At 42.6% G+C, this 25,505-nt stretch overlaps 1 protein-coding gene and 1 pseudogene across 1 annotated transcript in view; both read right to left on the bottom strand.

Annotated features, from left to right (window-relative positions):
- gpr179 (G protein-coupled receptor 179) overlaps positions 1–25,304 on the bottom strand; it is a 66,407-nt gene extending 41,103 nt beyond the window's left edge. Inside the window, exons 1-7 of the mRNA XM_047043894.1 lie at positions 24,682–25,304; positions 24,197–24,305; positions 19,961–20,061; positions 18,943–19,159; positions 9,014–9,082; positions 8,027–8,136; positions 7,614–7,852 (exon numbers count right to left, since the gene is read on the bottom strand). Of these exons, the coding sequence (XP_046899850.1) occupies positions 7,614–7,852; positions 8,027–8,136; positions 9,014–9,082; positions 18,943–19,159; positions 19,961–20,061; positions 24,197–24,305; positions 24,682–25,286 (1,450 nt within the window). The 5' untranslated portion in view covers positions 25,287–25,304. The remainder of the gene's footprint in view (positions 1–7,613; positions 7,853–8,026; positions 8,137–9,013; positions 9,083–18,942; positions 19,160–19,960; positions 20,062–24,196; positions 24,306–24,681) is intronic.
- On the bottom strand, positions 1,741–3,464 carry LOC124483367 (annotated as a pseudogene).
- Positions 25,305–25,505: the final 201 nt, after the last annotated feature.

Below are 25,505 nucleotides of genomic sequence, written 5' to 3'. Positions count from 1 at the left end.
TAGACGATGAGGACACTCTTTCCACCTTCTCCAGTGATTTGGTAAATGCAAGTTGTGTTAACTAATACTCCTATCCCACTCACTCCTGGCACTCACTACATCAACGCATTCCTTTAGGCAAATCCTGCTGGACCACGGCCTGATCCGCCGGAGCCTGGCCCCTCTCACTCTTTGGGAACTGGGGATGGGGAGGTGAGTTCTCATTACATACCTTCACATTGTGAGGTCTGAGTTTAGTTGGCATCTGACCACCACACTGAACAAAATTATGAATGGTTTGCTTTTTTCCAGACTGACACTGAAGATGTGCGCACACTACATAAGCGCTACTTGCGTGCCAAAATTCACAACCTCCACTTAAGCTCAATGAAGCTGGATTTGGAGGTTAAATTGCTTAAACGGCAGCTGAATGTAAGTGTAACCCTGTAAAGCAAAGCTTTGGCAAAAATATTTGTGAGCTTTGCCATGAATTGTAATTAAACTGAAAATCGTATTTCTTGTGCACCTTCATTTACAGGATAACCAATAAAGGGGGGAGAAAAAAAGGCTTTATTGTACAACATGGATCTCTTACATTATTCTTCAGCATGTTCATCTATTCAGAATCAGAATTAATTGAATGAATAAGGATGCAAACTGCAGTCTATTGTGTGCGGGGGTCCCAGAGTCAGTGTGGTGCAGGGGGCTTGTTTGTGAGCCCCTTGTTACATTTACATTTAGCAGACGCTCTTATCCAGAGCGACTTACAGTACAGGGGACATTCCCCCGAGGCAGGTAGGGTGAAATGCCTTGCCCACTTGTCAATTTGCATGGCCAAGAATCAAACCGGCAACTTTCTGATTACTAGCTCAATTCCCTAACCGCTCAACCACCTGACTCTTGTTTGTGAGTCCATTGGTTTTAATGGACTGGACCCTTTTGCTGGATGGGAAGAGGTGGTGGTCAGGATGGGAAGGGTCAGCAATGATCCTGCATGCTCTCCTGCTGGTCCTGGAGTGGAACAGGTCAGGGTGGGACCAAATGATCTGGTGCATTCTGCCTTGGTCCTTGGCAGTGGAGGTTCAAACCAGACTGGATGGGAAGAGGTGGTGGTCAGGATGGATGGACTCGATGATGGCTGAGAATGGATGTTACGCACACGCCTAGTGGCAGGGTGAGAGGGAGGTTTAGATTCCTGTCTCAGGAGTAACTTTTAATTGTAACCTTAGTGGCACGGCGGCCTTACACATGGTGGTGATTGGAGGAGACTGGAACGGTGTCTCGATTGGGGCCCGGGTAATTAAGGGGAGGAATTTATTGTTTTTAAACTCCCGGATCGACGCGACCGGTTGTCCCCCTGTGTTTTCTGTTTACCCACGTCTGCGGATCCATATTACGTTGCACACGCCGTGCTTAACATACCGACTAAATCTATATACGCTGATCAACCCAACCAACCGAGAGCGAGCTGTCCGCCGAACCGAACGGCGGTTTGGGCTGTCCTGGAGACCGGGGTGGGAGTCTACTGGAGTGGGGTGAGTGTTCCCGTCTTCTGTTTCCACTTTTCACCTGTCAGGGCCTGCCGCTGCTTAGTGTAGCCTTTGGTTTAGCCTTGATATTACCCCCTAGACAACGACGAGCGAAACAATGGACTATTAATGGGTAACTTACAAGCAAACAGGGTAGCTAACCATATAAATGAAACATGCAAACATAAAGAACATAAAATGAGTCCAACATTACCCAAAGTCATCTGGACAGCTATCTGAAATTATGCTGGGCAATTGTGTTCTTTGCAGCCGCTCCAGACTGCTCATTTAGATGGATCGGTTCCACATCGTCCTCAGGATGGGCCACGATCACTGGGACCCTCTCCCTCCTGAGTGTGGCCACAATGTAGAGCACGGCACATGCCACCATGATCGCACAGGCCCTGTCCGGTTCCACCCTCAGCCCCTGCAGACAATTAAATCTGCCTTTTAGTAGGCCAAAGGTCATTTCTATCCGTGCCCTCGTTCTAGCGAGAGCACCGTTAAACCGCACTTCAGGGCCTGGGGCTGGCTCGGGATAGGGGGTCATGAACCAGGGCCTGCAGGCGTAACCCGTCTCCAATTAGGAGCCCATCATAGTTACCTAGTATATGATATGAACAATGTTGGATCACCTCTACATGAAATATTCAATTTCTGAATGACATGAGATTTGCCATACCTTGCTCAAAGCTGTGGCATAGTGTGGAGTCTCGGAATATCCGGGAGTCGTGGACAGACCCCAGCCACTTGACCTCAACATTTGTGATCAGGCAGGTGGAGTCACAGATCATCTAAGATTAATTTCAGTCAAGTCATGGGTATTGTACAGTATATTGGTAGCCTACAGCAGGCAATTGCAAGTTCTATTGTCAAAGACAAATGATTGTTCTTAGAGCAATGTAATTTGAGGAAAATTGTCCTTGACAAGTACCTGCACATTTAGGCTGTGAAAAGCTCTATACACAAAACTGGCCTCATTTGGCCCACAGGGCCTTTTTAAGGCGGATATGGGTGCAGTCCACTGCGCCAATGACATTAGGAAACTCTGCATAATGATAAGCTCCGTAATGAATAGTGATAGGAATGCATTTTCATGAAATGGTAAAATATTTATTTATTCAATTACCTGCAATTGCATAAAATCCCTCTTTGATGTCATTGACTGGGACATGGCCTGGGAATACGATGAATTTATTAATCAGCTGGTTGAGCGCCAAGTACACTTTTTTTTACAGCAACGCATGCTGCGGCTTTGCCAACGTTTTCTGCATCACCTACACTGTATAAAATTGTACCTGACGCAAAACACCTCAAGGCTATGCAGAGAGTCTGAAGCACAGTTAAAGCTCTGCTGCGGCGTGTGAGATTTGCAATGTGCGGCCCGAGAAGGTCTTACAAATAAATGAGCCCTTGTCGGCTGAATCGATATCACTCAAACAGGAACTCATCCGTGTGACACAGAGGTTCTTGGCGATCGTGAAGAACTCCTTCGGTATGAAAGGCTAATCAAACTAAAATAGCTCCTTCGTCAACTGGGTCTCTCAAAAAGGAGCTGCCATGTTTTTTTTCCCGGGGGTGTGGCAAGCTCATCCAGCTACACTTATGTTACTATGGTGATTTATCAAAAGTTGCTTCCACGAACCACAAAGAGGGGCGTGTTTTATCTTAGCCTAAGAATTAGCTCGCTAAACCACTTAGCGAGCTGCGACGAATACCCCCCTGATCTGTTTGAGCAAGTAAACATGACGGCCCATGAGTCGAAGACATAGTTTGCTCGTTTTATGAGAATAGCTGCCATCAAATATTAGGAGATCCCTGCTGAGGTCCCCTTCATGACCAAGACAGTTCACATGTAAGACACCATGGTTGAGGCTAGGCATACAGTTGCAACTCACCTGGAGGAGGCACGAAGGGTACTGGAGGAAGATAGCTACATGGATGATGTCCTAACATCCCACAATATTGCAAACAGACTGAGCAAAGTGACCAAAGAGGTTGAGGAAATTCTGCAAGCAGGTGGATTTTCTCTGAAGCCATGGCTTCAGTCTACGCAATGTGGGAGGCAGGAGTAGCAGACCCCACAACGAGGAGGCCCTTTGAGACCCACAAAACATTTGTCCTGCCAAATCAGTTGAAAGATGAAGACAATGAGGGTTTAGGTATTGGATATGTGGAAGAGGAAGACAAACTACCTGATGGCTTCGATCAATTTCTTCAGAAGGAGAGGAAAGATGAGAACAGGCCTGTTGTCATTGATGGAGGAGGTGAGATCAAAAACAAATGGGGTCTCATGTATAAATGTTGCGTACGCACAAAAAGCTTGCAAATAGTGACAGTTTCTCACTCCGCCGACTTTCTTTTGTCGCTAATACCTGATGACAGGCCGCCAAACATGACAAATGTTCTCGCCTCCACCTCTGTTGTCAGAACCTCAATCTCACAGTCTGTGATTTTTTTTCTTTTTTGCGTGTTTAGCCATTTTACCGTATTTCTTCGAATAAACGCTGCGGCATTTATTAAATAACGTTTATATGCGCATTTATTCAAAGAAGTACGGTAATTCAGACAAAGAAATGACCTCAGGAGCTCATTTATAGTCCATCTGCATATTCATTTATGGGAGGAGGCAAGGCGGGGTCAGTGGCTCGTTCAATCTCACGTTGATTGGGATTTATAAAGGAAAGGTGCGCAGGACCTGGCGTACGACCGGTTTTATACTTAAGCAATAAGCCCCAAGAAGCCGTGTTTTGCGCTGATTTTAGAACAGGTAAGGGGAATTGTTACGCACGGCGCAAAGTGGACTCGCGGGGCTTATTGCTTTTCTAAAACTGTTACTACAAATATTTGATATGGTTTCATAAATAAAAACAATTTGAAACAAAATAGTTTAATAATAAACAGTCATTCTTCCGCCACTACAAAGTATAGTTCCTACATAAATCGTTGCCACGCAACAGCCAGATGTCCAGACCTTTGCCGTCTTTTTTTATTTGAAATATTCAATGCGCAGTAATATGGAATGTTAAATAATGTTATGAGGACACCCTGTAAAGTTATGCTGGATTTTACAACGGTATGGAACGCGATATAGCCAATCACAATCAAGAATGGGAACAACCAATTAGAAATGTGAATATTTCTGTGCGTAGGTACTTTTCGAGTTTTGGCCATAAGCCATCTCCTGGTATGAAAGCTGTGCAATCCTTTATACATGAGGCCCCAGATCCTCTCACCAGAAGAATTAGCTGCTTGTCCAGGCTGGTGAATGTTGTTGCTTGGGTAAGACAGGCTAGGCCTTAAAGACCAGACCTGAAAGAAATCAAAGTGGGAGGCATCACCCTCAAAAGAAGAATCTAAAACACTTGTGCTCAATGTTGAAGACTGTGAGTATGCCTTCAGAACTCTCTGCTTGGCAGCTCAAGAAGGAACAACATTTCCTGACACTACCCTCAACCGGTTAGTAGTGGTTAGGCACAAAGATGGACTCCTTCTCTGGGGCGGCAGAATTCAGGTCTTCAGAGAAGACAAATCTTTAGTGCCTATTCTCCTTCAAGATGCGTGGATTTCTGCATTGCTCGCACGAGAGGCCCACAATGTTTATCATGAGGGTAAAGCAGGTACACTGTATTGGATTGTCAAAAAAGGATTGTCAAAAAAGTACTGGATAATTGCGTAATCTGCAGGAAAGTGACAGCAAAATGGTGTCAACAAATAATGAGCGACCTACCACCTGAGTAAACCGCGCCAGCAGCTCCATTTCAGTTCACTGCTGTGGACCAATTTGGGCCATATGAAGTGAAAGATGAGGTAAAGAAGAGAGTGAGGCTGAGGGTGTCGGGTATCGTGTTTAGTTGCATCGCATCCAGAGCTATTCATCCTGACATTGTCAGTGACATGTCTGCAGAAGGATTTCTGCTTGCGTATCAACGATTTACATCACTGAGGGGGCACCCCAGCAAGGTATGGTCTGACCCAGGCACCAACTTTGTCGGGGCTAAGCCTGCCCTTGAAGACCTCTATCGGTTCCTGGAGAATCTGGAAAGGCCAGGAGTGGAGGGAAAGGCGGCCAAGAATGGCACAAAATGGTTTTGGAAGATCCATCCTGCCGACTCACCTCATAGAAATGGAGCAGCTGAAGCGGCAGTGCGGACTGTAAAGGGAGCCCTCCTGAACGCAGGTGGTATAGAGTCTTCACATTGGGAGAATTCCAGCACTTTGTGTGTATGGCGGCCAATGTGCCCAATGAGAGGCCTGTAGATTCGAGAACACAGTCAAGAGGATTGCTTGGAGTATATCACTCTATTTAAACCAATGACTAACTTAAATAAATCGAAGAAGAATCCGTCGACAGTCACTATGTAAACTGAACTTCGCCAGAACTTCTTACTTCTCATCATCCCAGCCAAACCCTCCATCTCCCACAATCTCTCAATCACATTTCACATTTAGTCATTTAGCAGACGCTCGTATCCAGAGCGACTTACAGTAAGTACAGGGACAATCCCCCGAGGCAAGTAGGGTGAAGTGCCTTGCCCAAGGACACAACGTCTTTTTTGCACGGATGGGAATCGAACTGGCAACCTTCAGATTACCAGCCAGATTCCCTAACCGCTCAGCCACCTGACTCCCTCCTCCAATCACCCTGGGATCTGCGACAGTGACCCTTTCATCCTCTGCCAGGAACCTCTGGGTTACCATGGATAACAAGCTCTCACTCACGGCCCACACTGCTGCAGTCTCCCGGTCGTGTAGATTCATCCTCTACAACATCCGGAAGATCAGGAGATACCTGTCTGAGCATTCTACCCAGCTGCTACTCCAAGTTGGACTACTGCAACTCGCTTCTCGCCAGTCTCCCAGCATGCACAACCCGCCTTCTCCAGAAGATTCAGAACGCAGCAGCCCGGCTGGTCTTCAACCTCCCCTTGTTACCCCGCTCCTCATCTCCCTTCACTGGCCACCCATCACGGCCCGTATCCGATTCAAGACCCTGGTACTGACCTTCTGAGGAGTGAACGGGACTGCACCTGCCTACATCCAGTCTCTCCTCCAGCCATACACCCCCACCCGCCACCTTCGGTCTTCTTCTGACAACCGTCTGGTGGTCCCAACTCTCAAGAGTGCCTGCTCCCAACCCAAGCTCTTCTCCTGTCTGCCCCCCCAATGGTGGAATCATCTACTCACCTCCATCAGAGACACTGACTATCTCCCCACCTTCATGAAAAGGCAAAGCTAAAGATGCACTTGTTCCGGGAGCACAACGGTACTTAAAACCTGTTTTTCGTCCAGGCCCGCCCGCGGGCCCAAAACGCTGCCCCCTCCTCCCCCAGTTACAACGCACTAAATGTGAACAAATACATTTTTTTGACTGCTACACATGTTATACATCATTGGCGCAAATCGTGGGAATCAGATGAAGCACTCCAATGTATTCATGCTTCAGTTTATGTATTTCAGTAATACTAATGAGGGATTTAGCTATTATATATGATAGTGCTAAGTACCACCTTTCATTAGAGATAACAATAATGAAAAATAATATATTTTTATCTTAAGAATTTGACCTTGGTTACAAAGGGTCATTCATTTTATCTAAAGCGACTTCCAAGAGAGAGCTTAACAAAGTGCATAGGCCACTGATAATAACAACAAGATGGCCCCAAAAACATTGCAGGTAGCCAAAACATGAAGCACACATTGTGAACAACCAAAATAAGTGCCCAAGGGAAGAACCATAAGAGCATGTAGTTAAGTTACAATTAAACAACATAAATCGCTATAAGTGCAAGTGTACCTGTAGAAAAGCAAGCAACAGTAAAAAAAAATATATATATATATTTCACAGCGAGTACAACAATTTAAATCAGTTACCACTAACCAACAAGAGCAACAAGTCTTTAAGCAAGAGTCATTGTGATCCTTGAGGTTATTTGTCAATTATCATGAGCAAATGTGACTGCTTGAGCAAAGTGAGTCAATGTTCTGACTCAAGTACACTCATTTAAAGCTAATTTATTGGGATTTTCTTTTGACTGACCTTAGATTCAATAACTGTAAAGCCAAAACTTCATCTGTTGTCATGTTAACATGTTGTCCACTCACCTACTGCCATCATGTAGTCCCAACGATCAAGGTCACACAGGCTGAAGCCTTGCCCATCTGATGTTGTGAAGGTTATCAGCAAAGGGACATTACGGTCACGATTCTGTAGAACACCAATGGTCCATGCGCATAGGAACCAGCTGACAGTCATCACCATTATTCCCAGCATCCTCAGCAGATGAGTACTGGACATGTAGGGCACTCTTTGTGCCGTGCGGGAGAGGAACACCTTTAGCACCCTGTTTGCACAAAAATACATCATTCAGTGGACACACACTACTGTAAGCTACTGTTTGTATTGGTATTAAGGAATACAAACCACATACATACAAGAGATTTAACTGATACAACATATCCTTAGATTGGACTTTCACAAAACACAGCTAATGATCAAGCTTGACTTCAGAACTGACCGGTACATCTTTAGTGTAACCATTCCATATACAATGACGAATCCCAGCATTCGAACCCAGCGGAGCAGGATGCAACGGAAAATGCTGGGCTTGAAATACAAGATGAAGACCTCAGGGGGAAGCATAGAGAGAGAAAGAGAGATGTAAGCCTAGAAAAAGTTTAGAAAACATTGGGACCTTTTGCTCAATGGTCCAAGGTTAACAACATAATATCAACTGCATTTGTAGGTAGCTTGCTGATCATTCTTAGTTCAAACCAGTCAGTTCATGTACTATATATCTCAATATCTGTACTTTACTAGACTGTATATTTGTCTTAATTTTTTAATGCACCACTGACAACGTCAACATAAGCAGATCAAATGACTCTGTTGCTAAAAGTGGTGGTTAACATCACAGGGATGTCCTTGAGAGAGATTCGATATATATAACCTTTCCCTAGGGGCAGGGCTGCATGCGCTACAGTTTGTGTTAAAACAGTGCATAAGCCTTTGTTATTCTTCGTTACCTCCTTGACTATCTGCTGCACTTACTGCATGCACAATTTGTAATTGCTGAACAAATAAATGTAAAAGTCAAATGTTAATGTGATAGGATGTAGATAGACTACACTTACCAGGGAAACAACACAATAAAGCTGGGTTTGTCAATATTATAGTGAATACAGTAGGCGGACTGAAACAGTGTAATAAATGACATAGCTTTTTGCATGCCCTAATCTCGTTCAATAAAACACTTCCATCCATGTTTGAGATTAATGGATACATTAATAATTGACCCATGACTGTGGTGATGAATCAAAAGAGATATATCTGCAGAGATAATCCTTCACCACATTTGAGCAATGCCATGTTGTTTAAACCATTTGCCCCCACACCACAACCATTACCTCCTACCCATTAAAAACTTCCATTATAATATAATCCTGTGCAGTGATCTGAAAAGAACACTCTAATCTCACTCCCCATCACTCATATTCTCACTCACTGGGAAGTACAGGAGCAGAGAGCCAAACAGGATTGTCTCCAATAGCAAGAGACCCGATGCTCGTATCCTCTTAGGGGAGAAAGAAAGGATAGAGTAGGAAGGGGAAAGCAGTGTGGCAAGAAGAGTAGGTGTATGAGAAAGAGCAGGAAAAGATGGATGACAGACAACAAGGGGTGTAATGAGTGGAAGAACACATGGGTAACAGCAGATATAAGGAAGGAAAGGATAAGTATTAGTAGGGACAAGATGGTGAGTGTGGGTGAAGGAGAAAAGAGAGAAAATGTAATTGAGGTAAGGAAGTTATTCAAGTGTAGATACAAGTTAAAAATTGTGAATCAGTTAGATATTGTGAGGGTGAGGGGAGACATGATTAGTTCAACATGATTGACTTACTTTACAGAGGTTTTTGTAAATACTCAAGTGTATTGTTTGAATGTTTTGTGTTGGAAACCATGTTAGATCTATATTTAAATTAAAATGTAAATCCAACATGGTATTGAACACAGAAATTGCAGAGGTTCATGTGAAAGGAAACCAAAAACTGTTAAATGTACACTATAGAAATTGATTCATCTATGTATTGTGGACAATAATAGCCAATGACGAGAAATACAGGAATATGGTATTAGTATGTTGAGTTCTTTGCTGAAATAAAGCCATCGATGAAGTGTTCGACGTAGCAAAAGTGTCCACGGTTGTTAAATTACAGCATTAACATAGTAATGTCACAGTAATAACGCATTGACTGTAAAAAGAATGGACGGCTTAATAGCTCCTCAAAAGTGAAGCCAAAATATTTCGATCGCCCCATGGTGGCTAACTGCAGTATATGTCGTAAGTCCCGCCCCCTCCATGTTAGCAGATGGGACATGAGCCAAACATTAGAATCAAAGTGCACATCCACATTTTCTTTCCCAGAGACGATTTCTGTCATTTTAGGTCATTCTTATCACGCTGATGTCTGTTCACGTGCTCATTTTTAATTTTCAGTTTGTTTTTAATTAGTTATTTGACGATATAACAAGCAGGCGCGTCCCTTAGACCCTTTTTACTGGGGCATGTGCCCCAGTATATTTCTGCTGTGGCCCAGTAAAATCTAAAGTTTGAGTTTTAACTCCCAGTGTAACTATCTATTATGTCAATTGTACAACATTTTGCAATTTTGAAGGAGGAATCCACCCTTGCTGCTTGCAGATATATTTTTTTTACATATATTTTAAAATATATTCTACCGTATTTTAAACATATGTGACACTATATCTTTACATATATTACCAATACATTTTCCCATATAAATCGGAATACGTTATTGTGGTATTTGTAAATATAAAATTACATATAAGAAACAAAAAAATATGCTGCTTTTATTAGCATACAAGAAACCAAATGTTTACTCTTCCACAGGTCAGAAAAGGCTTTATCGCCTCGATTTGTTAAAACGTTTGTTAACCGAGACTGTAGGTCGAGTTTTACAAACAAATGTTTTATACGATTTGCACTGTTTTACAAATTCTTATATGCTACAACAATAAGTCGAAAGATCCCAAATCAAACACGGTGAATCTGGAGCAGACGTACGGTGTTCATTTTAGGACATCCTCAGATCTCAGACTCAATTGTCAGACTCTAACAAAAAGGCGTCAAGTCTCAGACCAAAAGTCGTCAGTCTCAGGCGAAACGGCTTCAGTCTCACAAAAACCTCTGTCATTCTCAGACAAAACGTCCTCAGACAAAACGTCCTCAAACTAAACGCCATCGTTCTCAGACCAAACACTCTCAAACCAAAAGCCATCGTTCTCAGACCAAATGCTCTCAAACCAAACGCCATCGTTCTCAGACAAAACACTCTCAAACCAAACGCCATCGTTCTCAGACAAAACGCTCTCAAACCAAAACGCCATCGTTCTCAGACAAAACGCTCTCAAACCAAACGCCATCGTTCTCAGACAAAACGCTCTCAAACCAAACGCCATCGTTCTCAGACAAAACGCTCTCAAACCAAACGCCATCGTTCTCAGACAAAACGCTCTCAAACCAAACGCCATCGTTCTCAGACAAAACGCCCTCAAACTAAACTTTGTCAGATTTGTTGTTATCAAAGTTAGCTAGATGGGGGAGCTGCTGACTAGCTTTCTGAATTACCTAAAGTAGCAGCTTTTAAAGTGAATACCATGGTGTTGTTTCTGTTAACTAGTACAGCAAGAATAGCTATATGGTATAGCAAGATATAGCTAATACAAAATACTAGGGGTGTCACGATACCAAAAATTCAGTAGTCGGTGCCAAAACCATTAAAATAACACGATTCTCGATTCCAATTTCGATACCATGGTAAAAAAAAGAGGATTGTCTAAGATTCCATGTAGGCTACTTGAACCATGAACTTCTTTAAAATATTTGAAAAATAGCAAAATGTCCTACAAAGACATACAAAACATGTGCAATAGAGCATAGCACAACATAATAAAGTGCAATTAAGCCATTCAGCTAACAAGATGAACATGACATGAGTTTACCTTCTAAGCTATGGGCTAACGTTAAAACTACAGCTAACCTAAACTGTGTACATAAGCCATTGTAACACACGTGCCCACCATCTCAAACATCATGTAACGTGTATTTTAGTATGACAGATTAAACAAACAGAAAAAGAGCATTCTTTGGATGTATTCAGAATTTCGCCGCGACTTCAACGAACATTGATTTATTTTGTATGATGCCAGATGTTAGCATCGGTGCTGCGCCTCTTCTGGAACTGAATCAGAACTTGCCTTGAATTCTTTAAACAAATCCAGATGACGATCTTTCAGGTGCTTAGCTAAATTGGAAGTATTCCCCCTTGGTCTGAAGACTGCGGTAGCATTTTTGCATAATGGCTTCTGTGGATTAATTATAACGCCACGGTCATCTGCCTCAAACGCAAACTACTTTTTTTGTCTTTCTTGTCAACAAGTCGAAGCGGGGCGATCGCTAAAGCAGCAGTTGTTATCTTGTTTTTCTTAATGTAAACTTTGACTGGAACACTCCTGAAGGCGCAGCACCGATGCTAACATCTGGCATCGGCGCTCACGGTACTTACGGTGCTTCAAAAAAATGGGCATCGTCGGTGTTTTGTTATTTTAGCATCGGAAGGTATCGTAAGTATCGGTTCTCGTGACATCCCTACAAAATACCGGTAGTTGTTTTCTGCAAGCTAGTTCACTCGTGTAACGTAAACCTATGTGTAGTCCTCCGGTTGCCATGGATACTACAAACAAACTTTGCTAAAGAATCATAAACGTCATCAACACGCAGCGCGACGATCTCAACAATTGTTCCGCCAGTAAAGTTACGTATTTTGTATTAGCTATATCAAAAGTATGTTTTCTTGCTGTACCAGTTAACAGAAATAACACCATGCTATTCATTTTAAAAGCTGCTATAGCTAATTCAGAAAGCTAGTCAGCAGCTCCCCCTTCTAGGTAGCTAACTTTGACAAAACAAATTCTGACAAAGTTTAGTTTGATGGCGTTTTGTCTGAGAATGATGGCGTTTGGTTTGAGAGCGTTTTGTCTGAGAACGATGGCGTTTGGTTTGAGGGCGTTTTGTCTGAGAACGATGGCGTTTGGTTTGAGAGAGTTTTGTCTGAGAATGATGGCGTTTGGTTTGAGAGCGTTTTGTCTGAGAACGATGGCGTTTGGTTTGAGAGCGTTGTCTGAGAACGATGGCGTTTGGTTTGAGAGCGTTTTGTCTGAGAACGATGGCGTTTTGGTTTGAGAGCGTTTGGTCTGAGAATGACAGAGGTTTTTCTGGGACTGAAGCCGTTTCGCCTGAGTCTGACGACTTTTGGTTTGAGACTTGACGCCTTTTCGTTTGAGTCTGACAATAGGGGTTGTGCGGAGCGCTCAGCGTTCGAACCGGAAAACAGATGTAATCGTTTCCGCTTCTCACTTCTGTACACATCTGCAGCGCTAGGTGATCCAAATAACTTATATTGACAGGGAAGTTCAAGGATTTTATTAGTTGTATTACTCTCTACATTAGGGTAAGTGTGACAGGAATAAAGTGATGAGTTCATATAACGTTATAATAGCCTAACGTTAGACCGTTTCCCAGGAGGTAGCACTAACACTAGCTCTACACATTAACTACAACGTCACAGTAGGCTACATAGCTACACAACTAGTGCTAAATTATCAATGAAATATATGAATTCAGCAAATTAATTTAAGAAGCTCATTTTAATTTAGTGTCATATCCATATCATTATTCTGGTTTCTATAGCTAGGACCTATCGTTCCTAGAAGGAATTACGTTTACTAGCCTACTACTAGGCCAAAAAAAACGTTAACGTTAGCAGGTGTATAAGATTACGCTACCGACAAAATTGACCTGTAAATAAATACTGTCACACTGGTAGTTGTTGCAGTTGATTGCCAAACACTGCATTCTTAGAGTCCACTTCGACTTCTACAGGTACAGTCTTCGTTTGACAGTTTTAATCGTCTGCGAGCAAAAAAAAGGCTACTCCCCAGGGTACTCGGGGCTCTGGAAGTCCGTTTGGCAATCCTGTGTACATGGGAAATTGTAATTAAGGGTAGCTCCTTTAAAAAACGGCATAGTAGGTGGCCTTTACTACACTGTGTTTACCTCAAAAGCGGCCGGACGGAAGTAGTTACATCTGTTTTGTAGAACCCAGAAGAATGTTGCGCATAACCCCTATTGAGTCTGAGATCTGAGGATGTCCTAAAATGAACACCGTACAGATGCCATGATGTCAGAGCAATCAGCTCAAGCCCCCACCCCTTGACTCTCGGCTTGAGGCAACAGCCCCGGTGGATGTAGGTGGTATTGCATTTCTGATTTTCTACCCGACTCCTCCGGTCGTTTTTATTCTATTAACTCCAGTCAACATATCTAAAACTATCTCCCCCAAACATTTTTGTTCGATTCTCGAACCTGGCTCATACTACTAGCTTTTTCACGTGCTTGCGGATACGAACAATGAACGAGCACAAAAGGGAGCATCAGCAAATTGCTGATTTTCCTGAGCTGAATGAGAACAAGGAGAAAGGATTTGATTATCTACAGCTGCCTGCCTTTATTGTAGCACGTTTTACAAATGGTTGCACATACATGATGGTTGTTTGTAGAGTTAATTTCAGTTATTTTAAAGCAGATTTAACCATTTTGTAATGAACGCTATTATGCTCATGGCATGACAAACGTAATTATAGCCTAATATAATTAGTTATAATATCGTGGCATGTTACGGCGTCATTATATGGGTCAATCCTGTTAACCGGTGCCTTTTAATGTCCCCAGGAAATCCTACTTCATAATTGCTGTAAAATGTTACAAATGTTTATTCTAAAAGGCTTTAATTATAGGTGTAGGTCTTCCTTATCATATAAATAACCAAAAAGTGTCTTTAAGACAATTAGTTTGTATTTTAACCACTTTTGTATTTTGTACACATGTTAATTTTGCCATGTTTTGCCATGTCCCCATCACAAATGATCAACTCTTACAATAAATATCAGTCATTAAATAATAAAATATTCAAATTATTTGCTCATTATGTTTTAGACCAAGTTAAAATCTTTCTACTTAGACATATTTTTTATAAAAAAAAAAAAATTAAACCCTATTTGGGGGGATTTACTTTGTGTCCCCCCAAAAAAGTTCCACCCTGTTAGGTTGTAGTTTTTCCCTCTTAAGAAAATAGCCTACACTTCCCATGACACAAAGTTCATGAAATTATATCATTTCCTGTGTCAGGAATTCAACTTGGCCAACTGAAGTTAAAATGAACTTTCAGATTCATCTTTTTTCCAAGTTTCATAATGTCAACCTGTTCGTCACAACCTTAAATTTCCACCCTGTTAGGCTACTTTGTTAAGAAAATAAATAAAATTTTACAATTTCAAATATGGTTTTATATAAGAATTAAAAGGCTGTATACATGTAGGGTCTCATGCTAGCTAGATCATGATCACTCACAGAGCTAGGGCTAACATAGTTAACAAAATTCCCCCCTGTTAGGTTCCACCCTGTTAGGTGTGTACAGCTAACAGGGTGGAAATATTGTTAGAAAATGTAGTAACATAATAAGTTGCATACATTATTTGTCATGTATTTGCAACAAGGGACATATAATGGACAAGAAAAGGTAAATATTGTTATGCCTTTACATTTTTTTAAACTTTGTGATTGTTATTCATATGTCTTAACAGGGTGGAATAATGTAATGGTCTATGTCTGAACGAAATGCCCATAATTATAGGATTTAAGTGCATGAGCTTGGCCAATATGTTTTCCAAACAGTTAAACATATCTCTTTCCTGATTAAATGTTAAAAACATGAAAAATAAATAATTTTGTTTTCAGAAGTTACCAGGTCCAAAAGGCACCGGTTAACAGGATTGACCCATATATTGTTGACATGTTATTCTGAGGCAAAGACAAAGATGAATAAATCATGTTTGATAACGTCAATATTGTTATGGTCGTTATATTGTTAGAACTCTAAGTCAGTTAACACCACAACGATGGCATTAACAATAAGCTAGTAATAGTAAACAACACTCATCATCAATATAATTGTAACAAAGGTATAGGCTTAATTTGCTTTGCAAAGCTAGAACAACGACGGAGCCAGATATTCAGGTTTACAGTTTATTTATCCGACACAATACATAAGCAGTTAAACTATAAACACGAAGCAAAAAGAACAACGAATAGGCCCTGCACGTATAATACTACAGTACTAATAGTATTGATTTTCGTAAAGTTCACATGTAGGCTATCTGCTTCTTGATCGGACTTGTACCAAATTCTGACAGTTCACATATTCTCCAGCTCACAAGCTCGCGACTGGTTGTCGCAAAGTATGACGTATACAGCTAGTTGCAAGCATGCACGAGTTTCGGAGCTAGGAACAAGCTTCTGCGCAAGACCGGACGAGTCGGTCTGGAAAGATGGCGCAGTCCGTTAGGAGCTCTCGCTTGCCTCACTGCGCCACTGAGCACTTTTCATAGAAATGAATGTGGACGCCATCTTGGAAGACAGAAGTAACTGTCTCTAGTTATATTAGGTGCGTTCGACATGACTCGACTTCATGCGGCGCCGCAGCCGGCTGCAGGCGGGTGACTTGAAAAAGTGCATTCTGGTTAGACTTTTTGTCCGACTTGAGACGGCGCCGGGGACACGTCACTGTGACGTCGCCATCAAAGTACCGTGAGATCGATTCGAGAACTGCCGGCTGTGTAGCCGAGCGCATTTTCTCAAGAGCAACTGCACGGGTTCAAGTGACGACACAGCTATTTCATGATTGGCCAGACTCACACACGACAACTTTGATGCGTGTTTTGTATTCATTCTGACACCATCAGTTTCGTCAATGCTTAAATTCGGACCAAACTGTTTAATTGAATACAAAATGTATGGAAGAAAGGGTTTTACTCCGCCTCTTCACTAACGGAAAGACTACGTTTAAATATATTAATAGAGTAAAGTAAGCAAACAGCGTTTAATCGGCCGTGACTGACGTCAACGCAGCAAACCACGAGAAGCTGAAATGTCCGACTTCACAGAGCCGTTTTCAACTCCTCCCCAACTGCAAGCGGCCACTCGCGCCGGTCGTTTCATGCAGCCGCAGTCCATGTCGAAAGCACCTAGTAACTCTATGAATCAGCTGCACTTGCACTGGTGACGTCAGTCACTACATCTCCACTTTCTTTCAACCAGAATTCTATATGCTTCAGATACTTATTTAAAACGGGAAGCGATTGCAGGGCGTTTTCATACCTGTGCAAAAAACTTTTTGTTGTTTAAGGCTACTTTGTTGCCGCGGAGATGCTGCCTTATGTTGTTAAGGTCAATCGCTACAGCAAACGCTTGTTGCTAGGTCCGTAAATACATTTATTTACCTCTGCAAACTTTCAGGAGGTATACAAACGGATTTATTAACTTTTTAGAACGTCTTCTGGACCAATAAGAACAGCGTATTGGTCAAATTATTACACTAGTATATAATAAACACATAGGCCTATAGTATATATTCATGTTCAATATGTTGCAATGTATTATAAAATATAAATATTAAATCCCATATATGGAAATATATTGCCTAATATATCACATGATATTTTCCAATATACTGCAATATGTTTTCCTTCTGTAAGGGTAACTATTGATGTCCCTGCCAAAGCTGATATCAAACTTGCGTCCCTGTTGTATGGTGGGTTAAGCAAGGGGAGTTTCTATAGCCTGGCTGCCAGCCCAACTTCTCCCCGCCCAAAAGAAATTTGTTCGGGAAATTGGGTCTGGAGGGTCTCGTATTGGGGACCAACTACAGAAAACCAGAATCTGGGCGAACCAATGAAATTGCCAGGGCGGGCTTTATACGATGATGGACAGATGATCAACAGTAACGTAATCACCCACGTCACAAAAGAGCGCTTAAGTTGAATTCGGTTTGAACAAACATGGCTACCGCTGGAGATCTGGGATGTTGTGATTCTGCCATCGAGTCTGTTTTAGAAGACATCGACAGCGCATTAATTTTTAAAGAGGAACAGAGAGACGCAATCAAGGCATTTGTCGATGGAAAATATGTTTTTGCCGTCCTTCCTACCGGATTCGGTAAAAGTTTAATTTATCAGCTGGCCCCGATGGAGTTGTAATCCTAAACGGAGAACTTCGTATATGCATTGCCCTTTATTGTTTCGCTCAAAAAGGTTGACCGTGTGAACAAGTACTCTCCCTACTCTTAAATTAATTTTACAACACCGGCAAAAATCGTTTGTATTCATTCTTCAATCATACTTCAAGTCTGCTTGTAGTTTAGTTCTGTTGACAACAACTATGCGGTGCTTAACATACGTCACATACTCTGTTGCTCTGATTGGTTGTAGATCTATCCAATTGGGCGAAGAGGCATTTGTTTTCCAGACTCGTTTGAAACACGCCCTGTAGTCAAAGCCCAACGGAGAGTTCTCAGACTCATATTCTGACTAGAATTATGAGTATGACAACGTCAGGCTAGAGTTTCTATAGCCGAGTAGTGCATTGTGCGTAGCACGCTTGGAAGAAAAAAAAGGGATATTAATAGGGGCCTGTGCCCCAGTAGAGTTTTATTTCTAACAACGCTCCTAATAACAAGGTTAGTGTGTGCTCGCGATTGGGTTGGGCGAGTGTATTGGTGGGACCTTAATACCGCGGCTCCACCACCCGATCACTACTGCGCATACTCTTGCTCCAAATGACATCACAAGCGCAATATGGCAGCACCCGTATACAGGATAAATACATGTATTCATTTAGCAGACACTTTTATCCAAAGCGACTTCCAATAGATATTTTGGCTTCATTTTTGTACAGTGGGAGGAAGCAGAGACGCGTCGTTCATTCTGTTTACAGTCTATGTAAAAACACAATTAATCTGATGTTTAGCTTTTGACAGCAAAATAAATATTTATATAAATATCAAAAAAGGTTTTTCTCATGATGCTTGTGTGTGTATTGTCACATACGACTTCAAGAAGCTATCTGCTTCAAGAAGGTACTGCTCTTAGAAGCTATCCTGTGATTGCATTTATTGATCAGTAATATGCATTTTGGCCAACTAGAGGAGTACCATGTCTTGCCGCTTGACTGGGTTTTATTCAAAAAAAGACAGCTTACAGCATATGGTATGAATCTACTAGATCACTACCACTATCACAGAGAAATTAGGAAAAGTTCAAGACATGGTCTGATTATACCAATGCATAATCTTTATATTTTTTATATATCTTTATAATATATCTGTCCATGATGGCTTCAAACATCAAAACAATTAACTGCTGCTCATTATAATAGAATATACTGTATTTTTTCAAGACAGTAGATGTACAAAATATGGTATAAACACCATTGCTGTGCTCAATGGAGTAGAACTCACTCACCCTGCTCCGTCGGAACTGGTAGGCCACTAGCATGCTGATAAACACCAGTAACATGAAGAAGCCTTGGACTGCCAGCACAACTGCCCTGAGGAACCTGTCCTCCTGTACCCAGCAGGGGGCACCGTCCTCACAGCGCCCGCAGCCAGGCCAGCAGGGCAGACAGATGGGCAGGATAGGGTAACACACAGTACCAACCCTGCCACTGCCAGAACTGTTGCTCCCATTGACAGTTTCATCCACTGCATCATCCACAACATAAATACAGACAACAAATTGCTCATAGGAAGACACCCAACACACACACATACACAGAAGAGTGACAAGAATGACAACAATCTGATTCGATGTATTCTCTAGAGACTAGGGAATGGGAAGGTTGGGAATATTTGAGATAGTAAAATTGATTTTGCTGTCAATTCAATTGCTTCAGTAGCTCAAAAATATGTTAAATTTGCTAGCTGGAGCTCCAGTTTTCAGTTTTTGCTAGGTTTCACTCAAATTTTAAGCTGTTCAGTTCATTATGTTTCCAAAGTTATTGTCATTTGAAATATATTGATGGTATTTTGACATTGCATGTGATTTCAGGCCATACAAATGAATATGCATACAACATGCATCACTCCTGACAACTTCTCTATACACCAAAAATGTTTGCCCAGACCAGACTCATAGAAAATCTAAATGTCACTCTGGAAACGACTTTACAATTTAAAGTGGAACACAAGTGCCCAGCTACCAAAACTATAACTGAGCTTACTGTTAAAAGCATGTCTTTGAGTTGCCGTTAAACAAAAGCAATGAATAGTCTGCAATTCATGTCACTGCATACGTATCGTTTGTGCACCTATCCTTGCAACCAAGCTCAGTTCTGGGCAGGCTAGCTGGTTAAGGGGTGTTCTTAGCAAACCTTGACCTGTCATTGAACCCCAGGCCAGATAATGCATTGAGAAGTTGTGTTTTGTTGACTATTTACAGGGTGATATTACATACTGGATCCAGACTGTGGACACTGATGGGCTTACATGTGTCCTGATTGTCAATTGGAGGACTGTAGTATCCATCTTTGCAGCGGCAGCAGTACTGCCCCAACTGGAATCCCTTGCCTGGGATTGGCTCACACTGATGGAGAGAGCAGAGCAGCAATATTAGTTTCTAATATATTATTTAGTTTTGTGATTAAGTAGAGTGTGTATCTCAGTGTAAAGAAGCCCCCCTCCTTTTTATATCAATTGAGAAGAACAGATAGCAATTGCAGTTTATCAATCATCAGTTGTCCTGATTCATATCAATTTCAAACATACTGTCTATTTATATCACCAGGAAAAAGGTTTCAGAGAAGATTTTTTTACAATAAACAATAAACCAATATACACAGTTAGAGATACAGAGTAGATACTTGAGCGCGCTCACTCAGTACAGGAATGCACATTTGATTGCTGCGTGTTAATCTAAGTAAAAACCTACATCTAAATAGATACGTAATGCTTTGAGCAAGAGCATTATCCCTTTTTGACCTGCATTATTTGTGCACACTATACGCTTACAGTAAACACTGTCACACACACTTACACAAACATGCACCGCCTATCCCCAACACACAAATGCAAGCAACCTTACTCTCAATCGGGTACTGTTGTGGCACAGTATCTAATAGTTTAAAGGGTTCAGCATTAATGACAGTAATAAATTATGCAGTCATAAGGACAATTTAATACTCTCGTCGGAGCACATTAGTGAATGTTCCCATCTCTATTCTCTATCTGTCCTGTTTGTGACAACCTTCCATCAGCCTACATGGTTGCAACATGTTACCAATGCACCTAAATCTTAATGTAATGGTATGGGTAACACAACTTTTAATGCTTGGATGACCTTGATAAGTATCACTCCCTCCTTAAATCTTTCTCTTCTCACATAACTGGTGCTAAAACCCTCTACTTTCTGAACAAAATTAACTCTGCTTCAAACCCCCACAAGCTTTTTTCTACCTTCTCCACCCTTCTTAACCCACCTCCCCCACCCCTCCCTCCACCCTGACAGCAGACGACTTCTCCCCCTTCTTTGAGAAAAAAGTTGCAGACATTAGCAGTCGGTTCCCTAAACCCACCTTTCCTACCCTCTCACCTCCACGACTGACCCAACTAAATGTCTAAACTCTTTCTCTCCTCTGTCCGAGGCAGAGATCTCTGACCTAATTCTCTCTCATCGCCCCACCTCCTGTCCCCTTGATCCTATCCCCTCCCCTCTCTTTCAAACCATCTCCCCCTCCATCATAACTTTTCTTCTCTATGTCCTAAACTCCTCTCTTACCTCCGGCACCTTTCCCTCTGCCTTCAAACAGGCCAGAGTTACCCCTCTACTCAAGAAACCCTCCCTTAACCCTGCCGTCCTCCAGAACTACAGACCGGTATCACTGCTACCCTTCTTCTCAAAAACAATTGAACGTGCTGTATCCAACCAACTGTCTTACTTTCTCTCTCAGAACAACCTGCTTGACCCCAACCAATCGGGCTTCAAGACTGGCCACTCCACAGAGACTGCCCTTCTTTCAGTCACCACTGCCCTCCAGTCTGCCAGAGTGGCTTCCAGATCATCCGTCATCATTCTGCTGGACCTTTCTGCAGCGTTTGACACGGTTAACCACCAGATCCTGCTCTCCAGACTTTCTGAGATGGGCATCACTGGCACTGCACTCCAGTGGATCTTATCCTACCTGTCGGGAAGATCCTACCAGGTCTCCTGGGGAGGCAAACTGTCAGGCCCTCGCCAGCTCTCCACTGGTGTCCCACAGGGCTCCGTCCTTGGACCCCTCCTCTTCTCTCTGTACACCACCTCACTTGGACCAATCATCACCTCCCATGGCTTCTCCTACCACTGCTACGCTGACGACACACAGCTGTACCTGTCGTTCCCCCCGACTGATCCGGGGATCTCAGCTAGGATTGAGGCCTGCCTCACAGACATCTCCGCCTGGATGACCGAGCACCACCTCCAGCTGAACCTCGCCAAAACAGAACTTCTCATCATCCCGGCTAAACCCTCCATCTCCCATGATCTGTCAATCACCCTGGGATCTGCGACGGTGACCCCTTCATCCTCTGCCAGGAACCTTGGGGTTACCATGGATGACGAGCTCTCCCTCACGGCCCACATTGCCGCAGTCTCCCGGTCTTGTAGATTCACCCTCTACAACATCCGGAAGATCAGGAGATACCTGTCTGAGCACTCCACCCTGCTGCTAGTCCAAGCACTGGTCCTCTCCAAGTTGGACTACTGCAACTCGCTGCTCGCTGTTCTCCCAGCATGTGCAACCCGCCCTCTTCAGAGGATTCAGAACGCAGCGGCCCGCCTGGTCTACAATCTACCCAGACGCTCCCATGTTAACCCGCTCCTCATCTCTCTCCACTGGCTACCCATCAACGCCCGTATCAGATTCAAGACCCTGGTACTGACCTTCCGAGCAGTGAACGGGACTGCACCCGACTACATCAAGTCTCTCCTGCAACCTTACACCCCCACCCGTCACCTACGGTCTTCCTCAGACAACCGCCTGGTGGTCCCACCGTTCAAGACTGCTCGGTCCCAACACAAGCTCTTCTCCTGCCTGGCCCCCCAATGGTGGAACCAGCTCCCCACCTCCATCAGGGACACTGACTGTCTCCTCATCTTCAAGAAAAGGCTAAGACGCACTTGTTCCGGGAGTACAACGGCACTTTGGAATGCTTGGCTGGACCTGTTGTTAGTTTCCTCCAGGATCACAATGACTCTTATTGAGTGACTTGTTGCTCTTGTAGGTTAGTTATAACAAAGTTAAGTCTTGTACTCGCTGTGAAATATTTTACTGTTGATTGTTCTTCTACAGGTACAGTCCTGCACTTTTTTTTGTGGTTCATGTTGTTTAAATTTGTAACTTGTATAACTGCATGCTCTTATGGGTCTTCCCTTTTGGCACTTGTTTAGTTTTTTCACAATGTATGCTTCATGTTTTGGCTGCTTGCAATGTTTGGGACTACTTCGTTGTTATGATCAGTGACCTATGCTCTTTTGTAAAGCTCTCTCTTGGAAGTCGCTTTGGATAAAAGCGTCTGCTAAATGCATAAATGTAAATGTAAATGTTCACAGGGAGAGTTTTCCATAGTCCACCAGACACTGTAAAAATGTATTATGGGAGTAGAATACAGCATGGATATAGATACATTTCTTTATCTTTATAGAAATATTGATCATTAAAATTGAATCACAGTGTTACTTGTACTTGCCACTACAATTTATTGGCTAGAATATGATTAAATTACATTAGTATAAATTGCGCTGTTTTAGAGTTTTGAATCTCATGCAACATTCCCAGTGAGCTCGAATTCTTTTTAGGCTTTCAGTAAATACAAACTCTCAATTGACTTAAAATCAATACCAATGAAACTCCAAGGGTTTTCGGCCAGTAATAGTTTTTTTGTAGTTGTACTCGGTTATCTGTTAGTGTAGCACATGGGTGACATTGGAAATTTGATTTTGAGATTGTACCTCAGTTTTTTTTATGTCTGTTATGAAAGCAATGGTGTATGGAGGGGGGAAAGGATGTCAGCACTACTGGATTATAATCTTAATCTGACAGATTATCCCTCCATCAAACAGCACAGAGAACTTAAAATAGAACGTTGGGATGAGAAGTAAAGGATTGGGTTGGATGGAACAAATGAAAAAGATGGAGGAAATTATGAACAGGGATGATGGTAAAAGGGAATAGTGTCTCTTCTATGAGGGGAAAGGAATACCTGAATGATAACAAGATAAATTGTCTAGCCTATTGATACCTACATCAATAGATAAATAAAGATACTACAAAATAAAACATTTTAGAAAGTTCACTGTGTATTTATGTGAAATGATAGCCTGACGTTGTCATACGCATAATTCTAGTCAGAGTATGAGTCTGATAACTCTCCGCTGGGCTGTGACGATGGGGCGTGTTTCAACCAAACTCATGGGCGGGGCTAAATTGGGCTGGCAGCCAGGCTAGTGAAATGACATACTCTGACTATGAAAACCAACTCCTGCAGCATGTTTTCAAGAGCATCCCTCCACAACATCATTGGTATAGATAGAATATTTGATTTAGATGAAACAGCTTTGGTAAGTATTCTTAACCTAAGGTTGATTTAAAGATAGCATAAGATCATTATGGTATGGCATGGGAATTCTAACCGTTTTTACATTTGTCAGGGTGGTATATATGTTTATGGGAGCAGTATTTTACCTTCATAGTCGTGCGGTTGCACTGGTGTGTGTTGGCAAACCAGCCATTACCCGTGGCACATTGGTCCACATCAAAGTCCTGTATATTTACATCCACACGGATCACCCCCCTAGCAAAGGAACACATGCATATGCATATACATAACGACATGTACATACCCCCGAAGAATAAAGTACCAACCTGCTTAAACACCAAATTTTCATTACAGAGAATGTTACAGGAAATAACAGGAGCTATTATGGGGGAGAGGTATTATTATTGGTATTATTCACCCCATTTTACAGTATATAACTTTTAGTTTAACATTTCCTTCAGTGTTACATCTGTATTTCTATCCCAATTGGCAGACTTTATTCAGTTTGGCTAATTCAATTATTATACCTATTGAATTTGATACTAATATAAATTATAGTCTAATGTTGTTAAAAAAAATGGGTGTACTGACATTGGTTCATCAACATGATTGGACAAAAGCAGGTCCTGACCTGAACTCTGGGGTGAGGTCAGGCTTGAGGCCATAGAATGAAGTAGAGAGAGTCACCAGCCACCCAGGTAGAAAGCGTCCATCCTCACATTCCAGGTAGGGGACATCCCCCCAACGTACTCCAGTTCGATTTGTGACATAGCTGTCCCCTTGACCCCACTTTGGTGTGTCTAAGGTGTTAAGGTCATTGAGAAGCACCCGTTTGGACAGGGCTGGGGTAGGCTGATTGTTGGAGGGAAACTTGAAGCTGGTGAACCAACTGTCATCTGGAGCTGGGGCTGGAGGATGCAGGCTCTCCCAAGCATTTGATAAGTCCTGGAGGAGAATTAACTGAACTTTTGGGGTGGAGCTCCGGGAAGCACGGAGCAGCAGCTGTGGCACAGGGGAGGCGGGGTCAGCATCAAAGGTGAGTAGCGCACGGCGGATGATAGGATCAGCCTCCAGGAGGGAGCGGACCAGGGCATGGTACCACTCCATGTCTTCTCTAACACTGCTTTCTCGCAAGTCACTGGCTTGGAAAATCATGTTCAGGAAGTTGGCTGTATTAACCAGTGCATCCATGGCCGGCTCGAGGGGGGTCTCGAAATTCAGAGGCAGTGTGCTCATTTGCCTGTTGAGACTGTACGCCCGAGTACACTCACCTAACTCCAAAACGGTGGGGTCTCCGCTGAAAAGAAACGCTTCTGCTGGTGTCCAGTCCTCCCCTTCGGCCTCCGAGTGTACCTGATCAGGCATAGAGGGCTGTGGGCTGCTAGAGGAACTTCGGAAGGTTTCTGTTCCATTCATTCTGGAATCTGTGACGTATTCAGACTCAGTTGTAGCTAT

The sequence above is a fragment of the Hypomesus transpacificus genome, chromosome 21 (genome assembly GCF_021917145.1).
Source record: "Hypomesus transpacificus isolate Combined female chromosome 21, fHypTra1, whole genome shotgun sequence".
Classification (NCBI taxonomy): Eukaryota; Metazoa; Chordata; class Actinopteri; order Osmeriformes; family Osmeridae; genus Hypomesus; species Hypomesus transpacificus.
The sequence above is the reverse complement of the archived record's forward strand: the minus strand, read 5'-3'. Positions and strand labels throughout refer to the sequence as shown.